Here is a 24175-nt window from a genome sequence, read left to right as displayed (position 1 = left end):
TTTATTAGTGGAGAGTGTGTGAGTGTGTGGATCCTTGGATTAGTCACCTCTTGTGAGGTGGATACCAAGTAAATCCTCTTGTTAGCGTTGTGTGTGTATTTCTTTATATTTTCCGCTGCATATCTTTGAAGAAACAAGAAACGACGAGCACGAAATCACGCCGAGCTATTCCCCCCCCCCCCCCCCCCCTCTAGCTACATATTTGGTTCCAACAAGTAGTACATTTTGAAAAATTTCAGCTTCATATTAGGCCTGATATGATCATATCAGGCCCAACGTGGGTCTGATAGGTTTCAAAAATTTTGATTCTATCTCTCCCTTCTATAAACTAAAAACGTGCTACCATGGATTTTAAGTCTATTGCATGGGAAGTGAAATATATATGTAATAGTATTGTAACATAGCTTTGATCTCTACCTAATTTTTTACTTAAAAATAAAATGGTGGTTGTTGGTTCTCGTATCTTAAAAGGTGTTCATTAAAATCCATAGCTTTATTGTAATTTATATTTAATTTATATATTGTATTTCATTATATCATTTTTAAAATCTAATCTACTCTATTTTTTTCTATTATATGTTTATATTTATATATATAGAAACCTATCATGCCCACGTTGGGTCTGATATGATATTATATCAGGCCCACATTTGGCCTGATATCGTTTTATATTAGGCTCACGTTGGGTCTGATATAGTATCATATCAGGCCTAATATGATGTTGAAATTTTTTTAAAACGTGCTACCACCCCTAGAAAGTTGTACATCAATAATGGATAACACCGTTGGAATCCTTGTAATATCAGAATCTCACAAGACTTGAAATGGGTCCAATCAGAGATGACTACGTCCATTAGTGAGTTTTGACCAAAACCCACTAATGGCCCTATGTTACCTGGATTTACTTGAAATCATGTTCCCTATGAAGGTTTGAGAGTGGAGATGGCATATATTGTGTCAAGATTTAGTTATACATCCTAGCTAAGAAGTTCTTACTCCGTGCCATTTGGCACGGAATGGTGTATCTTATTTGTATTCAATGAACAGCAACCGAGAAAGGAGAAGTTTTAATATTAATTAATATATATATATATATATATATATATATAAATAAGTATATAAATATATATATATATATATATATATAGATATATATATATATATATATATATATATATATATATATATATATATATATATATATATATTCTTATTTTATCTGAATTTTTTATAATTATTCAAAATTGTAATTTTTTTAGTTCATATTGTATCAATTTATTTTATTCTATATATTACTCATTTTTTTAGGGTATTTTGATTTTCTTCAAATTCTCATTTGATAGGAAGGTTTGAGAGGGGAGGAGCTATGGATTTTAATGAACACCTTTTAAGTTACGAAAACTAATAACCACCATTTTTTTTTACGTCAAAAATTAGGTAGAGATTAAAGCTATGTTACAATACTATTAAATATATTTCACTTCCCATGCTTAGACTTAAAACTCATGGTAGCACATTTATAGTTTATAGAAGGGAGACATAGTATCAAATTTTTTTAACCTATCAGGCCCACGTTGGGCCTAATATGGCTTTATATCAAGCTCACGTTGGGCCTGATATGCTACCATATCAGGCCCAATATGAGGCTAAAATTTTTCAAAACGTGCTACCACTCCTAGAGTGATGTACATCAGTAATGGATAGCACTATTGGAGTCCTTGCAATACCAGAATCCCACAAGACTTGAAATGGGTCTAATCAGAGATGTCTAGGTCCATCTGTAGGTTTTGACCAAAACTCACTGATGGCCCTACACTACTTGGATGTACTTGAAATCACGTTCTCTATGAAGCTTTGAGAGGGGAGATGGTATATATGGTATCAAGACTTAGTTGTACACCCTAGCTAAGAAGTTCTTGCTCCATGCCAGTTGGCACAGAACAGTGCACCTAATTTTTTTTCAATGAACGACAACCAGTTCTCAATTTTATTTTTCAAACATAACAACAATCATTTTGTCTAATTTTTAACTTATTTATAGTTTAAACCAAATTTACAAGACTTTGAAATTAACAACCCTTTCCTGTTGAATTAAAATGTAGAGTTTGACTAAACCTATTATATTTCTAAATATTCACAACTGCTAGCGCATTTTTATTTTATAAAATGGAGATATGGTGTGAAGTATTAGTTCTACCTTGCTGGAGTTGGTTTACACTTCTCATACCATAGATAACATTGTATTATAAAATAAATACTATATACAAAGATATAACAGTAACATCACTTTGCACAACTGTTTTTCTTACAATTCTATGGATGTACTGTATACAAAATATATCGATCAACTCCTTCGATTTACAAGTAAGTCAAGACCCAAGGGCTGGCGACATTCTATAGGTCCTCCGATTATGGCCCGGTTGTTTGCTCCGACTGCATTTGATTTTTACCTTCCCAATATGTTTCGACTCAATCCGTGCCTTCTTTTGCCTACCCGGCTGCACAAAGCTATGGGGGCATAGAATTATAATGTTGTTTACTCCCCTAGGCCAAAATTCCTTGCGCCGACAAGGATAAATATGATCCATGTATGTCGCATTCCAATTCTGTGAATGAAAATAATGCTCACAATATGGGAGTGTATCCATGTTCTGGTGAATGATGACGGCAATTGCATGTGAGCAAGGCAATCCTGAAATTGAAACTCCCCGCAGTTACAATATTTTCTCTGCAAATCAACAATGAATGAAGCACCTCATGTCTCTACTTCCATTTCAGATTAAGAATAGGGGTGGACTTTATATCGTCTAGCTTTCTCCCTCCTTGAATCCATTTCTTTGGTAGCATGAGGTATCAAAGAAACATACCATTTTGAGACTTCCTCCCTACGGTTAAAGCACCATTGAGCTACCTTTCTTTTGGTATTATCAATTAACCTATTTATGGAAAGTTCATGTGTCTCCTTGAACAAAACATTTAAACTCTTTACACAATTAGTGGTTAGCATTGTGTACCTTCTACCACTAAAGTGTGCATTAGTCCATCTTTTAGGGTGAATGTTCTGAAGCCACTTATGAGCATCTAGATGTTTTTCAAGAATAGACTGCATTATGAGATCATATTGGAGTATTGTGTTTGCTCGAGCTGTTGCCCAAAATAAGCCTGAACCTGACCTACTGCCAGTATCTATTACCATATTGCAAGACATGTGGTGACAACAGAAAGCATGATGGGCAGTAGGGTAGACTTTCCTAACTGCTGATATAATGTCATGATGTCTATCTGATAGTATGCCCATTGACTTTGCATCAACAGCAAAGAATCTCTTCGTATGATCCAAAAACTACTCCTATGCATACCCACATTCAACTTCAGCGATTCCAAAGGCTATTGGGAGGACATTGTCATTAGCATCAATTGTTGTAGCCATCAACAACACACCCGGATACTTCCCTCTTAGATATGTGGCATCAATTCCAATCAATTTGCAAAGATAAGACCGGAATACTCTTCCACAAGCTCCAAAAATCCAGAAACAATGCTAGAATTGATTATCACCATTTCTGTGTAGTGCAACATAGATTTTAGAATCCTTGACTCTTAACTCACGTAGATATAGTGGAAGATCTCTATAATCTTGATCATAATCTCCAACAACCTTCTTCATCGCTTTCTCCTGAGCTATGTATGCTTTTCTGTATGATATGGTCACTCCAAACTTAGCTTTTATATCAGATATAATCATACTTGGTTTATATTGTTCATTAACAACAAATTGCTCTTCAACAAAAGAGGCGACAAAGGAGGAAGAGCATGCTTGATGATCAACACTTTCCCTAATGGTGTCACATTGGTGTTCGTTTACATATTTCGTAACAATGAACTCTACATCCCTCTGGTCAACTACTCTCCATGTATATGGTTGATTAAAGCAGACGACTTTTACTTTATTTTTCCGAGTGCCAACTAGGTTATATCTCATATGTTTAACCATGACATGTTTCACAAGTGCATTCTTGAACTCTTCCCGAGACGAAAAAAATCTGTCCAACACAAAATTCATGCTCATCTGTTGCCTCTTCAATTAGCCTTTAGAGCAATCAAGAATTTAGAATATATAGATCATCAACTATTGGGAACTCCTCCTCTAAGTCGTTGTACTGCTCTAGAGAAATTTCATATTGTTCAATCTGCATATCATCATCTAAAAAATCTTGTACATCTGTATTGCATTGTAATTCCTCTCTAATTCAGGTATAATGTCCTTCCTCCTCACTCCTCACTCCAAGTAGGCTCAAAGTAATCACTAAGTATTGTACAAGGATTCAGAACCTCATGTTCTTGAATACTTGCTTCTTCATTTAGATCAAATGTGAAATTAATGCTTGTATTTCTATTTGTGTTAGGCAGACCACTATACTCCGAAGACGATGGAATATTTGTTCTGGATAATTCTCCTACATTAGCTCCATGTCCAATGCAAGAATTTGTATCAAGCGTATTCTATATTTCAGAGAGAATTTCTTCAATTATATGATCGTCCTTGATAAATAAATTACAAACTAATTTAGCAAATTTGTAACTACATAATCAAGTGTTGTTGTATATACAAATTTATCAAAGACTAAGTATATGGTATATATATTAGATTTTCATAATTTATCAGTGGTTGTGACACAATCCGACTGATATAGGCCTACTCTCTTTGTAATTTTGCATAATTCTAACCACTAGGAAGGGTTGAGCGAAGAAAAGATCTATATGATGTAAAAGCAAAGTTTTAACCAAAGATCACGTTGGACCTTATTGTTGGTACAATATTCCCTAAGTCAAGGTTGACCTGGTTGACTGAGCTTGAATTGGGTCAAACTCGAGTCTTGATGTTTGAGTTTCGATATTTGACAATATATGGAGACAAGACATGGAGATTGCAGGTGCAATTGTTCATGTGGTAAGATTGTGAAGGAGAGTCAAGTAGGTCAAGGTTGACTAGATACTTGACTGGAAAATCCTGGTGAGTAAAGTCAGGTGAAAGTCCTAACTGGGAGGTTAGGCAGACTGGAAAATCCTAGTGAGTGAAGCTAGGTGAAAGTCTCGGTGAGTGAAGCTGGGCAGCTGGAAAGTCCTGGTGAGTGAAGCCAGGCAGAAAGAAAATTCTAGTGAGTGAAGCTAGGTGAAAGTCCTGGTGAGTGAAGCCAGGCAGAAGGAAAAACCCTAGTGAGTGAAGTTAGGTGAAAGTCCCGATGAGTGAAGCTGGGCAGCTGGAAAATCCTAGTGAGTGAAGCTAGGTGAAAGACCTAGTGAGTGAAGCTAGGCAGTATGGAAAGTCCTGGTGAGTGAAGTCAGGCAAATGAGAAGTCTTGGTGAGTGAAGTCAGGCAAATGAGAAGTCTTGGTGAGTGAAGCCAGGCACAGGAAATCCAGATGGATCAAGTTTGATCAGACATCTGGTGTTGATAAGTCCAAGTGGGTCAAGGATGACCGGACACTTGGCATGAGGAGAGAAGTCCAAGTAGGTCAAAGGGATTGACCGGATACTTGGCACAGGAAATTTAGGTGGATCAAGGTTGATCGGACACTTGGTGGAGATAAGTCCAAGTGGGTCAAGGATGACCGGACACTTGGCACGAGGAGAAAAGTCCAAGTGGGTCAAAGGGATTGACCGGACACTTGGTGAGGGAGTCCTAGCAGGTCAAGGGTGACCGGATACTAGGCGTGATGTACCAACAGGTCATGGTTGATCGGATGTTGATTTTAGGGATTCTTGGACTTGATTGGGCAAGTCCACATGGGTTGGATCGATTAACCGATCGATTGGCTCATGCCCAATCGATTGGTTGATCGATTGGGAGAGTGGCGATCGCACAGAACAGCTCTGGATCGATCGGTCGATCGATCCAGAGCCTCCAATCGATCGGTCGATCGATTGGGAGTCGTGATTCTGCGCGATAAGCCCTGGATCGATCAATCAATCGATCCAGACATTTCCCGAGAGCACAGAGGTGCTCTGGATCGATCGACTGATCGATCCAAACCCTCCTCGATCGATTGGGAGCAATTCAATTGATCAGGATTTGACCGTTGGCGCAGGATATAGTTGTTGGCGAGAGCTTCTCTCGGTAGAACTCACGACTTCCATTTCTGATCTTCACCGCATCTCTACAGCATCTCTCTCAGGTTCAAATCACCAGTTCTTGAAGGTTCTTGGAGGCTTGTGCTGGTGCACATCCAAGTCAAGAGGCGAGGAAGAAGTTAGGGTTAGGGTTTTGTGTACAAACTTGTAAGCTTTTGCTTGTATTTTATTTTCCCTTTCCTTCTTCTTGTACTGAGAGCTTGTAAGGCTTCTCCGCCTTCGGTAGTTACCGTAAAGGAGGGTTTTTATTAGTGGAGGGTGCGTGAGTGTTTGGATCCTTGGATTAGTCACCTCTTCTTGAGGTGGATATCAAGTAAATCCCTTGTGTTAGTGTTGTGTGTGTTTCTTCGTATTTTCCGCTGCATATCTTTGAAGAAACAAGCAACGACGAGCACGAGATCGCGCCGAGCTATTCACCCCCCCCCCTCTAACTACATATTTGGTCCCAACACTTATATGATCCCATATCAGGCCCATGATAGACCTAATATGGGATGATATCGAGCCCAACATGGGTCTGATATCATCCAATATCAGGCCCGCATTGAAGCAGAAAATTCTCGTAAACTAGGACCACTACTGAAAGAATGAGAGACCTAAATAAAAAATGGTTAGCACAATTTAACTCCTTACAACCACATAAACTAACAACACGTTAAATGGGTATAATCAAACAAGTTTAGGTTCATAAGTGGCTTTTGGTCAAAACACATTGATGGACCAAGGGTAATTGGATTTATGTAAACTTCCAATCACTATGAAGGGTTGAGCGAGGAGAGAAGGTAGATATGGTATCAAACAAAATTTTTTATCAAGGCAGAAAGTGGGCCTGATATGATCGCATATCAGGCCCAACGTCCTGATATCTACCCTATTAACCTAACATGCATAAGCAAGGTCTAGCTGAAATCTAGCATCATAGTGGAGCACCTTGCAAATCGATTAAGTATTGGAGTACATCATATTGTAGGTGTTGTTGAATATTTATTCTCCACACATCCAATGAAACTATAAACACGATTTTTGTCATCATCCTTTGCAACCAAATTGTATTTTTTTTTTTACATCACTACCCTATTTTGCAGTAATAAATTTATACATACATCGGTAAATGTTTAACTGTATTCTTCTACTAATTTCACTCTTGCTAGAAGTTTATCCTTCAACGCTGACATTCTTAACTGCTGTTGTCCTTTGGACTCCTCTTGAAACTCTTACAGCAATATCCCTAAACTCTAAATAGTCTTTTACAATCCCGTCAACCAACACGAGAATGAATGGCAAGCGAAAGAGGTTCATGATTGTTTCGTGTTTATAAGACCAGGCAGAAGGATGGAGGGAGAGAGACGGTGAGAGGACGTGCATCTGAACCACAAAATAATTTTCAATTCAATTTGTGTCTTGAATGCTTAGAAAATTGTGATTAAAAAGAGGAGATTGACAGGTTGTCAGAGGGGTAAAATAGGTATTGAATTTTTTTATCTGCGTCTTTTGGTATAAATAAAACTACCCTATGCTTTTTGATAAATACAATATACAAACTACGTCTTTTAGTAAATTACCGTATATTTTATCATAGAGGATGTTGGTTGTCGGTAAGATCATAATTATTTATTTATTTATTAAATAAATAAAAATTAATTACCAAATAATAAATTAATTAAATCATTAATTATTATTATAGCTGTTTTATTTATTAACATTTATTAATTTATTTTCTTTTACTGCCCATTTCGAATTATTTTCTATATTTGAAAATAATCTGTGAAAATATAATAAAAAAATTGACGACGTGGCCTCATCTCTATATAAAGCTGTGGTTGCTCATTCCCAAAAGAGCAAAGAAACAATTTCCATTACAACTGCAGACACGATTTTGGCCACGATGATGATAGCTTATCTGGATCACCACCCCCACCAGCAGTACGGGCTCGTGTCCGCCGGCGAAAGCACCTCCGACGAGACGATCCTTTGCGCGATTGACGTAGACGACGCAGGAGACGTCTCCGTAGCCTCTCGAGACTTCGGCGGCGGGGTCTTTTCTCGGCCGGCGAGGTTTCTTCGCCCGTCCACCGCCGACGACGTCGCCCGCGCGCTCCACCTCGCGGGGCGCTCTGCCGGTCTCACCGTCGCAGCCCGCGGAAACGGACACTGCGTCGGAGGGCAGGCCATGGCAGCAGGGGGGATCGTCCTTGATATGCGCGGGCTCGGCCCGCAGATGTCCCTGGCCCTTGATGGCGCCGCCGTCGACGTTCCCGGCGGCGTGCTCTGGTCGGAGGTGCTGGAGTGGACGGTCAGCAACAAAGGGATGGCTCCGCCGTCGTGGACGGACTACCTAGGCCTCACCGTCGGCGGGACGCTCTCTAATGGCGGTGTCAGCGGGCAGTGCTTCCGCTACGGGCCGCAGGTTGCCAACGTGGTGGAGATGGAAGTGGTGACGCCCGATGGAATGCGCCGCCTCTGCTCCCCCTCCTCCAACTCCGACCTCTTCTTCGCCGTCCTCGGCGGCCTCGGCCAGTTCGGCATCATCACCCGCGCTCGGCTCCCGCTCCTCGCCGCCCCTAAAATGGTGAACCTCTGTTTACTCTGCTTTGTCCGGCGAAGTTAACTGAACATTTTATCTAGTGCCCGGAGAAGTACATTTCGCTTGACCCGGATTTTTATTTGATATTTCGTAATACACCTTATAATTTTGTTATTCTTACCATTTGCACTATTGCTGAAACATCTTTATACTTCCTCTGCTGTTAGCAGGAAGAGCGGGGTGAATTGATAATATTTGTAAAAGTATGAGATACAAACGATAAAATTAAAAGATACAGCAATATTTTGATATTACATAATAGCGTAGTACAGGGTGTAAACTAATAATAATGAAACGACATGGGCCATCGGAATACAGTAAAGGAGTAAAGAATAAGATTTTGAAATCTATTAGGGGCAGAATGAGATTTTTGAAACTGGGAGGGTAGTGAAAATTTCATTTGAATCCAATAAATTTCCTAAATTCGCAATTCGTGGACGCAGGTGAGGTGGAGACGGGTGGTGTACACGGACTTTGAGATTTTCGCCGGCGACGCCGAGTCGCTTGTGACTCAAGCCGACTCGTCGACCTTCGATTACGTGGAGGGGTTTGTGTTCGTGAACGACGTGTCGGATCCTGTGAGCGGATGGAACTCGGTGCCGATTCTTCCCGACTCGGCCTTCGACCCGTCCGAGTTTCTGGCCGACTCCTCCGGCCCCGTCCTCTACTGCCTCGAGCTCGCTCTCTACTACGACGACCACGCAGCTGACCACGTTGACGAGGTAAAGCAAGGAGCAATCGATCCCCTAAAATTCTCCGGTTTCACAGTGGCGATTTGGTGATTTAAGTGTTCCTGATTCTTGGTTTGGGGTTTGGGCAGCGGGAGGAGGAGACGCTGCGGCGGTTGCGTTACATGAAGGGGGCGGAGTTCTCGGCGGACGTGGGCTACGTGGAGTTCCTGTCGCGGGTGGCGAAGGTGGAGGCGAAGGCGCGCGCGGGCGGGACGTGGGAAACGCCGCACCCCTGGCTGAACCTATTCATCTCCGCCGGTGATATCGTCGATTTCGATCGACATGTGTTCCAGCGCATCCTCCGCCGGGGAATCGGCGGGCCGATGCTCGTCTACCCCATGCGGCGGAGTGGGTGAGTTCTCTCTGTTCTCTCGATTGGGCGGCAAAGGCGCGGCCTTTAGTGGTTTAAAATTGTGGCGGCGGCTGTGGGCTGATCAGGTGGGACGATCGGATGTCGGTGGCGCTGCCGAGGAGCGAGGTGTTCTACCTGGTGGCACTGCTGCGGTTCATCGCGCCCGGACCAGGGGAGGCGGGGGAGGCGGCGAAGGCGGCGGAGGAGCAGAACCGGCAGATCCTGCGACACTGCCGGAGTAAGGGATACGACTTCAAAGTATACATCCCCCGATACGATAACGAGGCCGATTGGGCGGCGCACTTCGGCGGAGGCTGGGGCAGCTTCGTGCAGCGGAAGCGGCGGTACGACCCGATGGCCGTCCTCGCCCCGGGGCAGAACATCTTCTCCCGGGCCCGCCCGCCCGCCCTTGCCGTCGCCCCGGCCACTGAAAGCATTGCGCCGCCGCCATCGACCGTCGACGATAGGGATGACTGACGGTTTGATCGAAGGAACCCAAAAAAATTTGTATTTTCATTCCAATTATTTCAAAACTATTCCATTCTGTCCCTATTTTTTGAGCTAATGTACAAATGCATTTCCTTCAGTGAAAATTTTAGTTTACTCCGCACACTGCTTATTCTTATAAATAACCCCTTATAGTTTCATCATTATTCTTCTACTTCTCATATTTTATAATTGCAGTCGAAATGCCCCTTGCTGTTTCGTCATTCTCAAGTTACCCTCCCATGACAATTATAATAAATAAAAAAAATTATACATTTTATAATTTTATAATTTTTTAAAAGAAAAAACTTATCGTATAGAGATAAAGTGAGTCTCCTCGTACTCCTCAAGATTCTGTACGCATAGAAGTACGTAACTATGAGTTGCTTAGCCATTATTTTCTACGTCTGCTCGTTGAGAGGTACTTCAAAATTTAAGTGAGAACAAAAATAGAGAGAAGAAAAGATGTGCAAAAGTAAGAAGGGAAAAAAAAACAAAAGAAAAGAAAGGAAAGGAAAAGAAAAAGGGCATCCACCGTATGGTCCACTTTTTAGGGTAGCGAACAATATCTGATCTACCTTTTTAATGCCAAATTTTGTGACTTTTGCATAAAGCAAGATTCTGACAAACCTTGGTAAAAATTATATATCTATAGTAAAGAGAGAGGGCTGTGAATCAAGTAGGGTCCAATTGGATTGTGTTTGACATTTGTATCGGACTTGATTGTATTTGTCGTTCATGAGTCGAACTATGCATAATCCAATCAGCTTAGCTTAAAAATATTAAAAATTTAAATAATCATAATATATATGTTTTAAAAAAAGTTTAGTGTAACTTTGTAGCAAAATTTAACTAACTTCTGTTATTTAGGAATATAAGGGTAATACAATGTGTGAATAAATATTTTTATTTGATTATATACGGACTAATTCTGTATTTCAAATGTATTAATTCGTGAGGTATTATATTCATCAATAAAATCTCATTTATATAAAGTATTAAACTTAGTACAATAAGCTGTTGATTTGCTAATATTCATAAATCTTCCTACTGTTTTTTTTCCCAAAGGCAAAATTGACAAATAATAAGTCCTATAACTTTTATTTAAAAAGTAAAAAAAAATAAAATAATGATCATCAAATATCTAGCTCAGTAAAGTTGAGTTCCTCCAAGTGCTTTACAGAATAGGGCTTCACGCCCAACGATGCAGATTTGGAAATATCCCTGCATGCATGCATGCATGCAAGAGCTTCCAACGCAGAGTGTGCTTTTGAAGTGAGACCACTTCCACTCTACTCAACTTTAATTTCAACCCGCCTCTCTCTCTCCAATATAAGAAACTATGTTTCCGATTTATCTTAGCCGATTGTATAGGACCTTGATTTATCATTAATATCATGATTTATCTCTTCCTCATATTTTAATCATTTATACTAATAATTAATAGTCATTTATGATTTATTTTTTCTATTTTATTTTAGAAATGAATTGATAGGGACACTGAAGATAAGTAAATCAATTTTTGTCACATAATTTATCATCCCCTCGGAACAATACATGATTCGAAATATAAGATACTGTCACATGAGATCTTAGGATCAAAATTTGACATGTCGGAATATATTTTTTTCATATCTTAGTCACCTACATTAATGATTAGTAATCATTTATTATTTATCTTTTATATGTTAGCCTAAAAATAGATTGACTAGAATATTAAAATCATCTTTTACCTAATTTCATAAGTTATTTCTTCCCTATTGAATTAATATCAACTTTTACTCCCATATAACCAAATATATATAGTTATCTATATTATGAAGTGAATGGGCGGAGAATCTTTTGGCACAGGGAGCTTCTTTAATTTTAGCGTATCGCTTTAAAGGAAAAGTGATGTGGGCCGACTTGAAATGAGAGAGAGAGAGTGCGCTTTATTGGTTATCTTCTGACATGGTTTGCAGATTTCTAGAAGGGCACTGATCGATTATGAAGGCAAAGAATCTTAATTAATTAACGTTCTTTTGGTGGTATAATATGCATATTATAATGAAGGCAAAGAATTAGGATGATTTGCGAGAAAAACTAACAATAATAATTTTTTTTTTTTTGTAAAGAGATATTTTGAAAGTTTTGGTCTCTCTAGTTTGGTTCATTGTGGGCGAAAGAAAGAAGAATAGCACCATGGATGGGCATTTCTTGGTAGATCTATTAACTTATCAAAACAAATAGTTTCCATTGCCCAACATCATCGGCACATGAATGCTAACATAAGATCAAACACAAGCACACTATACTTCCGCATAAACACGTACCTTATGTACAATGTGTGTTTTCTCTTTTCATAACTACCATTCAAAACTATGAAGTACCAATGTGATCTATCCTATGGACAAACGAGATGCAACTCATTTCGTGCTTCTTTTCTATTCTGTTGTCTATCATAAACCTTAACGAAGGGAGGCAAGTGTCACTTTAATTCTCTTAAAGTTTAGTAGGTTTATTCCTTGAGGGTCCTAAAAGTACAGAATATGCCTCTCCAATCATCTTCAACAATCTATCAGCATCCCTATGGACTTCTTCAGCCACTTCTCTCCGAAGCTTGTCAAGATTTTCGCTCCTGACCAAGATCTGAACAGCCTGCAGCGTTGCATTTAAAGTTTTTTAAAAACAACTTCAGAAGATCTAGTACAATTTCGATACTTGCATTTCATGGCAGGAAATGGTTGGAGATTATCCAGGGCATGTACCTTATCTGGGTGATGTCTCAATGCAGCTTTTCGGTATGCCTTCTTTATATCTGCTACAGAGCTCGATGATTCAATTCCCTGTGAATTAAGGGTGCCCAAACAATAAGACTAGTAATTATGTCAATGAGAAAAAAAAATGAAATCAATTTCAATTACAAATTATCAAAATATTAAGGTTGAAGCTTTTGTAATCCAAGGACACTCTGTATCCAATTTCAGGGTTTTGAATCAAGCATTCTGTCTTTTCGCATCTGAAACTTCTTTTTTAAGTTATTGATCAGAGCAGAGAAAGATTAAACAAAGTAAATAAGGTTACAGAACAAAACCATAATATATAAATATTTTCATATAGCTGATCCTAAATGGTTGAATCCAACATGAGGATGATGAGGATGATATTTATATCTACATTATTACAAGGTCTTTTCCCTTAAAGTTGCCAAAATATATGTTGGAACCATAACTAGAAACAAATATATTCAACTGGTCTAATAAAGTATTCTCAACAATTAGGAAGAGAAACATTGAGGTCATTCATAGCTATTTATTCCTAGCTATATTGTAGGTATTAACCATATCCACATCAACAAACTGGATTAGTCCTAGCTATTTAGATTGGCTACATAAATCTAATCCTCCGTTCAAACTACATCACTATTAATATTCAGATCTTAATTCACTTTTAATCAGGTTAGCTAGAGTTTCCTTTGATTTCTGTCTACTTCTCATACCTTCAAATCTAATTGATCAGCATGTTAAAATATTGAAAATGTCCATACTAACTTTACTTATATTCTCTTATTTTATTGTCTAGGGTAGCACCTAGTTGCTAATATATAGTAGCAACTAATTAGCAACTAGACAGGCAGAAGGATGGGCTAGTTGTTGAGCATCACCAGTTCAACCCAGCTGATCTTGCCCTAATTCTAGTGTCATAAATGTCAGACTATTGGAAAAGATGGAAGTGTAATTTAGACCTTGAATTCCTTCATGACTTCTTTAACAGAATACAACTATTAGTTAAATATAAAAACAATAAAAGGCAAACCCAAATTAGCAAGAACTCACAAAATAAGGTACATATCCAAAGGGATATCTTTCCTAGCCTCTTCCTCCGTAATAGAAAGCCGCAACCGAGCTTGACATAAATCACTTTGGTTAGGGACAGCACTTTCCAAAGTACCGGCTTGGTTATCCTTGACTTTAATTTGCTTTTCCAAAAGGGACACAAGTCTGCGCAGATCATTAGATGCTTGTTCATAGTCTGTGATCCTCTCATATAAGGAAGCCCTTCTAGAAAGTGCCTGTTGTACATCATCAATGAAAGATATTTAGTACATGGAATAAAAGAAGAGTATTAAAGAGATGTCATTGTTAAGAACATTTGAGTTTTTCCAAGCATAAGCTTGAAGGTGAATTGAAATTTAAAAACTCAACTGTCAAGTTATTGTATGTAGTCTGATAAGAACTGTTCTTAACCCAAAAGTGCTTGTGCATATTGTTCAGAACACCATATTTAGAACCATCTTGCAGAGATCAGAAATCTGCTTTCAATGAACAAGTGAAACATTGCCTTCCTCTCACAAAGGAAGCAAATATTGATTTGCATAACATGCAATATATATTATCTCAGCTCTCCTTATGTGATGAGTTTGATGCAAATTTGGTTTGGAACAGTTAGATTCCAGAATTTTTAGCTTCTGACCACCTTGGACCTTTTCTTAATTTGAAGGTCAATTTGTAACTTTTAGGTCCAATTTTTTGAAGAGTTTCCTACTTAGGAATTTGTCACCAAATTGCAGATTGATTTGATGAGATTTGTTCTTCCAAATTTTAGTCCATCTATAGATATTTTGAGTGCATGTATGGATTGTGGTGGCCAAAAAGTACTATGCTTTCCAATTAAGGACCCAATGTCCCTGTTAAAGAAAACCAACAAAAGTGGATAATATCATGTATTGCATAAACTAGGTTTGGGTGAAGAGACATGTAATGGCTTAGGATAATGTGCAAATGAAGAGGACAAGGACTTGAAACCAACAAACTTAAAATTACCATATGAGAGCTTAGGAAATAAAGCTACTGACCAACCTTAGGATAGGTAGCATCAAGGGCTATGGCCACACTGCAATCTGCAATTGCATCAGTAATTTGGCCTACAGCTTGATATGCAGCAGCATGGTTACAGAGGCATATTGCTGCAAAAGGACGTGATTCAATATTAAATGCTAAAACAGCACTGTAATGCTTTATTGCATCAAGATGTCTTTCCTCTTTAAAGGCTTGATTTCCAGCAGCCTGAGAATGAGAGTTATAAAAATAAAAAAATTCAATATACAATTATGAAAAGAAACAACAACCAAAAGTCACACAAAAATAATTCCGAGAATAAAGGTAGCAGCCTTCTAAAGGAATTTGCCATTATTAGATATCATAATTTTCAAATGTCAGTCTAATTATCTATTAGTGTCAGTACAGTGTACCTAGGTTGATACATAATTTATATTGTGAATAAGCACAAATGTACTTTTATTTCTTATTTTAAAGTATTGTCTCAATGAATTAGAGATAGTGTAATATTATTAATCAATGAAAAGAGGGTTAATTACATCCACATAAAGAGGACCATAACATGATAACTATAGAAGTCCAACTGACCATTCATTTACTTTTGTCAACATATTAGCAGTTTGACTGATTTAATCTTCTGTTATACCAGCATATCCCCACATGGTTGCATTTTGTCATTGTTATTCATTATTCATTTGATAGAAGTTGCTACCTGTCACTTAAACATACAATAGGACGTTTCATCTTATATTCCTACCTACTAATATAATTTCTATAGCAGATGGACAAATATTTTTATCCACCAATCTATTCAATGTCAGAATCCAAACTCCTATTAGTGCCAGTATTTTTGTTTCCATAGTGGGATCCGCAGCTCAAATTAAAGCCATAAATAGTAGCCAACAGATTAAATTAAAGGTAGCACAAGTTGTGGAGTAGAAGTGTTTTCACAATTTGGGTGTTATCTTGATAAAACTACTCAGAATCAATTGGCTAGAGATCAATGATCACTAAGTTGCTTGAACAATTCCAATTAGACCCTCTATATGAACAATTTTGATATTCTTGGTTAGATTGAAAAATATAAAATGTTCATATTACTACAATTATATTCTAAAACGTGATAAATTATGTGCCAATCATAATTCTAAAAATTATTTTAACTAAATTTTAAGCTCATAAAACTGCTCTCTATTCTTACAATCCTCTCCCCGTTACCTAGGTAAAATCTCAATTTCAATAACCTTGCCAATGTCCATATCTTCTATGACATTTTCCTAGTCTTACACTAATCTCCTGCTACGACCACTCCCTTTCATGGTTTCCTATTGTTGTTCATGATGATGATTGAATCATTTCTTATTCCTGTCCACAGCACTTGTTTTCTTTCTGAGATATTTAATAAACCATAGATGACTTGCAATGATTATGACAATGAGAAGAAATATGAAGTTAGACCATCAACACGCCCTTCAAACTGAAAGATTAATTTGTTATGATGCATTTGCAACCAAAGTATAATGACTGTCTAACATTTCAGTATCCCATGACAAGAATATTTATATGCCAGGAAAGTGGAAAGAATTGTGTGTCATCACAATTGTTGACATCACAATCATCAAAAATTGAATAGATGAGTCTATCATCGAAAATTTCATGTTTGGTGATGCATGTGGTTGTAAGCTCCAGATTCCTATGAAGCAAACAGAAAATTAACAGACCTACTGCTAGATCAGGATGCATCTTCAAACCAGATGCTGTTCCTGCAGTTATTGTTTCACTTTTCTGATTATCAGTCCATTAAATCCTCTCCTAGCTTTTGGTTATCATTTTTTGTCACCACTTGTTGAAATGATTTCAGTATCTCCAAGTTTACTTACTTTTCCCTTTTATTCTCATCATAAACATTTACTAAGCCGATATGCCATTGTTTTAAAGTAAACTAACACCAATTGTAACAAAATAAATAACATGAAAACAAAAGCCACATAGGGTTTGCCCTAACAAAGTGGAGCTGAGCTGAACTTATGTTACCAAATGTTCTGAGATTACAGAAAAGAAAAGCCAAAGGTATGCTTAGGTGCCTGAAGTATAAATCATGTTACATAAATTTTTTAAAATAGTTCTACTAAGCATAATGCCAAAAAGAAAATAAATGGCTTACTTTAAGGCGTAACAGCTCACATATGGAGGCATACAGTGATGTGGAAGAGTCTGAGTTGCTGCTATCCCTAGGTAAATAAAATATTTGTAAGAACATATTTGAAGAAACAACATTATCCTGTTAAATTCTGAGAAAATATAGTGAAATTTAACACTACTTGTCCACTATACTTTTCCCTTGTTCAAGCTTCTTCAGCAATTCAAATGCTTGATCTAGTCTTCCTAAATAGAAGTTAGCCCTTGCCTTCAAGAGCCAACGCCAGCGATATAGGAGAAAAAATTGGAGATTTACAGAGTTATCTTCTTTGTTTGGCTGTAAATTGACTCCAGAAGATAAAGCATTAACTTCGGCATGTCCCATAGTCTGCTCACTGAAGTTGATTACTTCTTCATACCTTTGAAGCTGTAAAATTGAAGAACAACATTCAGGATACTAAAATAGATCTTCAAAACATGTATCTGAGATAATATGAATCCTCTTGCTACTTTCCAATATATATTTGAATAGAAAAGAAGAATGGTCATTATGGTTCTCAGTACGCTATTCAAACCATAGACAATTAAACTTAAAATTACAAACCATAAGAGCCTCATCTTTCATTGCCATCAATTTTTCTGAATGTGCACTTATTATTAAGGACTCAGAGATCAGTTGTAACACCTTTGTCAGTCCATCACATGTCCTTTTGAGTAAAAGCTCCTCAGCCTGGCTCATGCGATCAGCCACTTGCTATGGCACCAAAGAAGTATTTTAGTCTACCAATTTGTGAAGGCAAAGGTAATCGAACAAAAAGCGCGCACAACTAGCATAACTAAAGCAAACAGAATAATCCAACATGAAAATTTTATTTGTTGAGGATTAGCACATATAGCAGTAGTCTAGCAATGTTAATCATCAATTAGTTGTGAGAACCAAACCATAAAAAAATCAGCAGGTAACTCTTTCTTCCAAATAGGTTACAACATAGTTAATTATTATGGTTCATATGAGGCAGGAATGAGCCAGCAGCAAAGCATAAATACAAATTTCCTTTTTCAAATTACTCAAACCCTTTTTATGTATATCTTAGACACTCAGCGGATTCTTCATATACTTGAACCCTTCAATCAGAAAAAAATTTAATTTCCATATAGCATTTGAATTGTACCATTAAGTAGAGAAAACATGAATGTGTATGTCCATGTCATTAATGAAATGGGTCAAAAAAGAACCCTTTATCAGGGAGTTCAATTAGTCATCCTACATTGGCACTCCATGATAAAGTGAGTTATCATTGAAGAAAAATACAAAGTTAATCTGCATTTACTGGTAATATGGGCCTCATGAAACACTATATGTAATTTATGTGCTACAAATTAAAGTAATAAAACAATTGAAGGAGTAGCTCAGGAATTGCATCTCTACTTAAATGACAATGACATCAAAAACAAATAATACATTCCAACCATTATTAGCTGACTACATGGATTAAACACTATTGAGCTCAATGCACAACCATCATCATCAACAAGCTATATTTGTCCCAACTATTTAAGATCGGCTACCTGAATTCTATCCCTTGTTTGAGCTTGAGCTGGTGGAAAGACTATATCACTATTGATATACAAATTAGTTAAATTAATTTTTATAACAATAGCTAATGTTGTTTTTTTGGCATTCCTTTACCTCTCACACCTTCCACTCTAAATGAATTCAACTTTTCTAATTATAAAATATATTGTTGCTTTAGAGCATGTCCATACCATGATCATATATCTCAACTTTGAGGCTTCAGCAATCCCATGAAATTTTCTGATGAGAGAGAGAATATTCATAGATAAACACTTGAAAAAAAAAACCCACAAAATCCACATTCTTGAGAGCATTTAGTGGGGTTTCGTAGGCTATTGAGAGAATTTGTTGTAAAATTTCTATATACTTTTTATATATCTAAGTAAATCCTATATCATGTTGATATTCAGATTTTAGAGCATTTGAAATTGTTAATATGTAGTACCAGAGACTTCCAGATGTACAAATAAAAAGTGATGACAAACACATGCTGAGTTGTTCTCTCAATCTAGTCTTCATGTTAGCTTTAGAGAGCTTTCATAATGCTGAATTTTTGTTCAGCAGAGTAATTGAATAACATAACATTCATAACACGCTAAACAAATAAGATTGTACCACAAACAACAACAAACACTTGCTAAATTTCATCTATCTGCCTAGACTTCAAATAAATCCTGCTTAGCATATCTCTCTTGAAAATACCATGCTGCACAAAAATCAGATATCCAACCTTAGAAGGTTAAGGCAGCATTTGGCTTGTAAATTTTCTATTTTCATTTTCTGAGAAACTAAAAAATATTGATTGGTTGAAAATTTCCACATTTGTTTTCTAGAAAAGGAGATATCATTTTATGGGAAAATAGAGAATGTCTAAATGTCATTTTCTAAGAAAACGAAAAATGCACGTTTTTTAGAAAATGAAAATAGAAACCAAACGCTCTCTAAGCTTATCCCTTTCCAAAAGCATACTAGTCTTTATATTTTGCTACACGCATGACTTTGTAAGTACAAATTCAACTGACAAAAAATAAAATAGTAAAAAGTCATAGCTTAAGGAATTGCTTGCAGGCAAATTAGTAACCATTTTCTCAAAAGATATCACAAAAACTTTCTGATCCTGCAGGTCCTTACTGGTTTAACCGTTATTGAGGCAATCTCATAAGTCATTTTGCATGTAATAGAAACCATACATCAGCCATGCTATATCAGAAGACCAAATAATCAGCACAAGAACTAGATCAAGTGCTACCTGAGCTTTCTGAAGTCCATCAGAAGACTGTGTCAATATTTTTTTCATCCAGATTCCCATCATGTTTTGAGAGCAAGCAGTCATTAAAAAATTTTATTGCTTCATCAACTTCACCCAGTGTGAGATGGCAACTATATCAAGTAACAAACTATAAGGTAATAGTTTTTAGTTGTATAAATCATGATGCAACATAAAACAAAAAAGCAACCAAACATCTGACCATCAATTAAATTAAGTTTAATAAAAAACATCTACAAAAAATAACAAAAGTGCTCTGGCTATCACAACCAAAGGTAAGATAGAAGTAATCTGCAGCAAAAAAGACTATTTAAATTGTTATTTAACAACCAGTGGTAACCATTAAATCATCCCAAGGACGGGCATCTTTTATGTGATGCCAATGAAAGCTCTTAGAATATGGAACATGAACCCATGTAAGAAGAAAAAGGAACTTGTACACCAGACTTAATGGCCTTCATTATGACTTAACATGCAGATTGTAGGCCAAAATCACTAGTCACCAAGAGGATTAAATTATAGTCATGAATAGAAGCAATAGTCCATTCCTCCACCATATTTGCAGATTCCTCCATATTTGCACTAGTCACCATATTTGCAGATTCCTCCACTTTTCAGCTTCAACATTTAAGTTCAAGTAAAAGAGAATTGATCAGCGGTTGGTTTATCTCTTCCATTTTACTATGATTTCACTGAATTATCTTTTCTTTTTAAGTCCATCCTCGTTTGCCTTATGATCCAAGAGGATTAAATTATAGTCATGAATAGAAGCAATGTTTCATTCCTCCACCATATTTGCAGAAATAATTAAAATAGATGAATATTTAACTTTCACATCTTAGTCTCCCCTTTTCAGTTTCAACATTTAAGTTCAAGTAAAAGAGAATTGATCAGCGGTTGGTTTATCTCTTCTATTTTACTTTCATTGAATTATCTTTACTTTTTATGTCCATCCTCATTTGTCTTAAGTTTCAAGTGTTAATCGTGATATCTTTTTTAGGAAAAAAAATGTCTCCACATAAACAGAGCTTTCAAGTAACAAGTAGTTAGAAAAAGGACTTGATTCTTTTTGCACCCAGAATTTAGAAAATCCACACTTTCCATCATGAAGACATATGATTCACTAAATTAGCACGCTTTTCAGAAGAGTTAGAGAAACTATCCCAAGATTCACGACAATCATCAAGTATAATGTACATGTATAAAATCTGATTGAAATCAAATACTACACGTAATGAATGAAAATATGGCATCAACCACCAAATCAATAAAGACTCACCTTGCAACCCTGACTTGAGCCCGGAGGAAGCTGGAATCTATTGTAATAGCTAGCATACAGTCATTAAGAGCATCTCTTATTCTTCCAAGGGAAATTGCAGCTGAACGATTACTATAGCACAACATCAATGCTTGATTTCAGCTTTGATTATTTTCTTTCTAAAAGATAGAGTTCAGCCCTCGTGTATAGTACTCTTCGGCCGAGAAGATGTCCTTCTGCATAAGCTTGATTACCCCTAATGAAGGTGAAATTGTCAACAATGTAAAGCCCATTTGTATTAACTGATAACATTTTGCAAACAACAAGCCCTTGTAATCTTGAATAAAGTTAATCAAAGTCATACTCAGTTACAGGTGCTGCTCCTTGTACCTTACAAAATACATGAAAGTGCACAAACAGAGTTAATAAATGAGAAAAGATATAATAAGTACCTAAGTCTCCACTTTTCACAAGCTTCCTGTTATGCTACTCTTCCAGGGTCAGAAATAATGAACTCTTTCTTGACCTCGAGGCTGGTATTTGTGCCATCTCCAGTATTGCTCACATTTTTTTTCTTGCATGGTTTGGTTGCATTGACTTGCTGGGAATTTGAAGAATATTCATTGATGTATCCATGGGAGCAAAATTTGAAATAGGATTTAAAATCTCATGAACAACTTTCATCTTGTTTTTCTTTCAGCGTTGATACTTTGAAGCTGACAATGGACTTTGAATCAAAAGATGATGCACCAAACATAAAATTTTCACCATCAAAGTCTTCTACTGAAGAATTGAAGTAAAGCATGTTCCTCCTGACTAGCACCTAGAGGTTCAATTTCTGTTGCAGCAATGCTAGTTCCACAAGCAACATACTCAGTTTCAGACTTTGGAACAAATTTTTCTGAATATTTGAGACCAAATTCTCTGTCTAAATAATCTACGGAATCATTTTGATTTAGTTCACCATGTGTTGGATCATCTCCAGTGTTATTCAAGTTTTGTGTGGTAGAAATAAGGCATTCAGTTTCATCTAAACGGATTGATTTTTGTGTATCGATAGATGCCTGGGTTGAGGCAACATGTTTGGATTTACCTGATGGTACTGAATCTTCTCTTAACTTGGCACAGCAACTAAGTTCTCTTGATAAGGAGAATAATCCATCGATAAGCAACAATCAACAGAATCTGGATATTTATTTTCAAACACTTCTTCAATGGAGGAAAATGTTTGAGCAAAGGTTTGATGTGGTAGAATGATATTTTTTAGTTTACTATTTCTTTTTCTCATTCTGAAATCTTTACAATCAGCCTTCCTTCCAATGAATGTTTGACATCATCCAGAAAATAAAGTCTCCTTCAATAGGTCTTCTGTAGTTTTTGAACTTCTAAATTCTGTGTGTAATTCCTGCTTGCTCGGGCATACCTGTGAAATTGAAGACAGTCCTGACATTATCTGACTCTAGCTCTCTCTGAATCTCCACTTTATTATCCTTCTCAGTTGATGGATTTACAGGACTACAGCCAGAGGAAGTCTAAGAAGACTTGTCATTAACAAACACAAAAGAACTAGCCATCTTGTGTTTTGTACTCTCATCAGCTTGGTTTCTGATTTTGGAAGATATATCATCACCTGAATCTTGCAAATTCAACTTCTCCATTTCATCATGAAGATTACTAGGAAAACATTCACCAAACACAAAAACATCAACAGGATCATGTTTTGTGTAGTCATCATCTTGGTTTCTCTTTTGAGAAGCAAAATCATCACCAGAACTTTGCAAATTCAACTTTTCCATTACATTTTGAAAGCTACTAGGACCAGACTCATGGGACATGAAAGGATTAATAGAATTAAGTTTAGCACTCTCAACGGCTTGGTTTCCCCTTTCTGTATTAATATTATCAACAGGAGTTTGCAAATTCAGCTTCTCTAATTCAGCATGAAAGCTGCTCGGAGCAGAATTACTATTACCAAACACGAAAAAATTAGCAGAATTTAATCTAGTATCCTCTTCGCCTTGGTTAATCCTTTCAAAAAGAATAGCATCATCAGAATTTTGCAAATTCAGCTTCTCCATTTGATCATGAAGACTAGAGAATGAAGGACTATCAGAAGCTTTAAAAGAACTATCAGCTGAATTAGAACAAATACGCACCCTACTATTAAATATGGAAGAAAAATCATCACAAATTCCACTTTTTACAGGTTGTCTAATGCTCTTAGCAACACTATCTTTTGAATCTGAATTGCTTGCTGAATTTGTCCCAAAAACAAAGGTGTTTTCAAGCTTTCTAGGTACAAAACTATTTACAAATGGAACCCCAGGATTCAGCAGCTTGCCACAATTCAAGGTATCACCTGTGCTCAGACCTATTGAATCAGAATGCATGGGCGTTCTATCCGCAAAGGAAGATGTTTCGCTTGATTGTTTATTAGGTCTTTCACTTTTAAAACTATTAATTACCTCTCCGGCAAATGGAGCACTTTTATACTTCCCTAACTGACAACTACCAAAATCTAGATTGCCAAAACTCTCAGTAGTCAAATTAGGTTTCAAACTTTTCTCCTTGCTGTCGACTAATGAAAACGTATCCAAACTGCCCTTCTTACTCAGCTCCCCAGTATTATCCCAATTGAAATTTGCTGACGATTCAGCACCAAAATCAAATCCAGAACTTTCAGATTTAGTTGATGTGAAATTACCAAAATTTGGATCAACCACTGGCATAGTTTGACTGGAACTAGTGTCTTCCTTCAATTCCCTCCCAAGCAGGAATATATCAGCAGCAGAATCACAACCACTTCTGTCATGGCTAAATGCAGTATTCTCAG

General features: G+C 37.0%; 2 protein-coding genes and 1 long non-coding RNA gene across 5 annotated transcripts; 1 reads left to right on the top strand and 2 right to left on the bottom strand.

The window, feature by feature from the left end:
* The first annotated feature begins 7959 nt into the window (after positions 1-7959).
* Positions 7960-10409, top strand: LOC122052597 (cytokinin dehydrogenase 11-like). Its single transcript, XM_042614189.1, has 4 exons — positions 7960-8701; positions 9160-9438; positions 9537-9799; positions 9886-10409. The coding sequence occupies exons 1-4, from the start codon at positions 8018-8020 to the stop codon at positions 10274-10276; spliced, it is 1617 nt and encodes a 538-aa protein (XP_042470123.1). The 5' UTR covers positions 7960-8017; the 3' UTR covers positions 10277-10409.
* A 2424-nt stretch (positions 10410-12833) lies between these two features.
* LOC122052596 lies at positions 12834-13123 on the bottom strand. The gene is made up of 2 exons (XR_006132059.1): positions 13033-13123; positions 12834-12922 (listed from the first exon to the last, which is right to left on the bottom strand). It is a non-coding gene; the product is annotated as an uncharacterized LOC122052596 (long non-coding RNA).
* A 48-nt stretch (positions 13124-13171) lies between these two features.
* Positions 13172-21459, bottom strand: LOC122052595 (TPR repeat-containing thioredoxin TTL4-like). 3 transcript variants are annotated; one of them, XR_006132058.1, is made up of 8 exons: positions 21364-21459; positions 20067-20197; positions 17846-17995; positions 17424-17668; positions 17267-17333; positions 15124-15330; positions 14470-14951; positions 14198-14336 (listed from the first exon to the last, which is right to left on the bottom strand). XR_006132058.1 is itself a non-coding variant. In XM_042614187.1 (7 exons), exons 2-7 carry the CDS (start codon positions 20148-20150, stop codon positions 14097-14099), a joined length of 993 nt encoding a protein of 330 aa, XP_042470121.1. In that variant the 5' UTR covers positions 20151-20197; positions 21364-21459; the 3' UTR covers positions 13172-14096. The 3 variants fall into 3 exon arrangements, 2 of the variants coding, with proteins under 2 accessions (XP_042470121.1, XP_042470122.1); XM_042614187.1 differs by lacking the exon at positions 14470-14951 and having other exon boundaries at positions 13172-14336; XM_042614188.1 differs by lacking the exon at positions 14470-14951 and having other exon boundaries at positions 13172-14336; positions 17927-17995.
* Positions 21460-24175: the final 2716 nt, after the last annotated feature.

Source organism: Zingiber officinale, chromosome 3A (genome assembly GCF_018446385.1).
Source record: "Zingiber officinale cultivar Zhangliang chromosome 3A, Zo_v1.1, whole genome shotgun sequence".
Lineage (NCBI taxonomy): Eukaryota > Viridiplantae > Streptophyta > Magnoliopsida > Zingiberales > Zingiberaceae > Zingiber > Zingiber officinale.
Note: the sequence above shows the minus strand (reverse complement) of the source record. Positions and strands in the feature narration are given on the sequence as shown.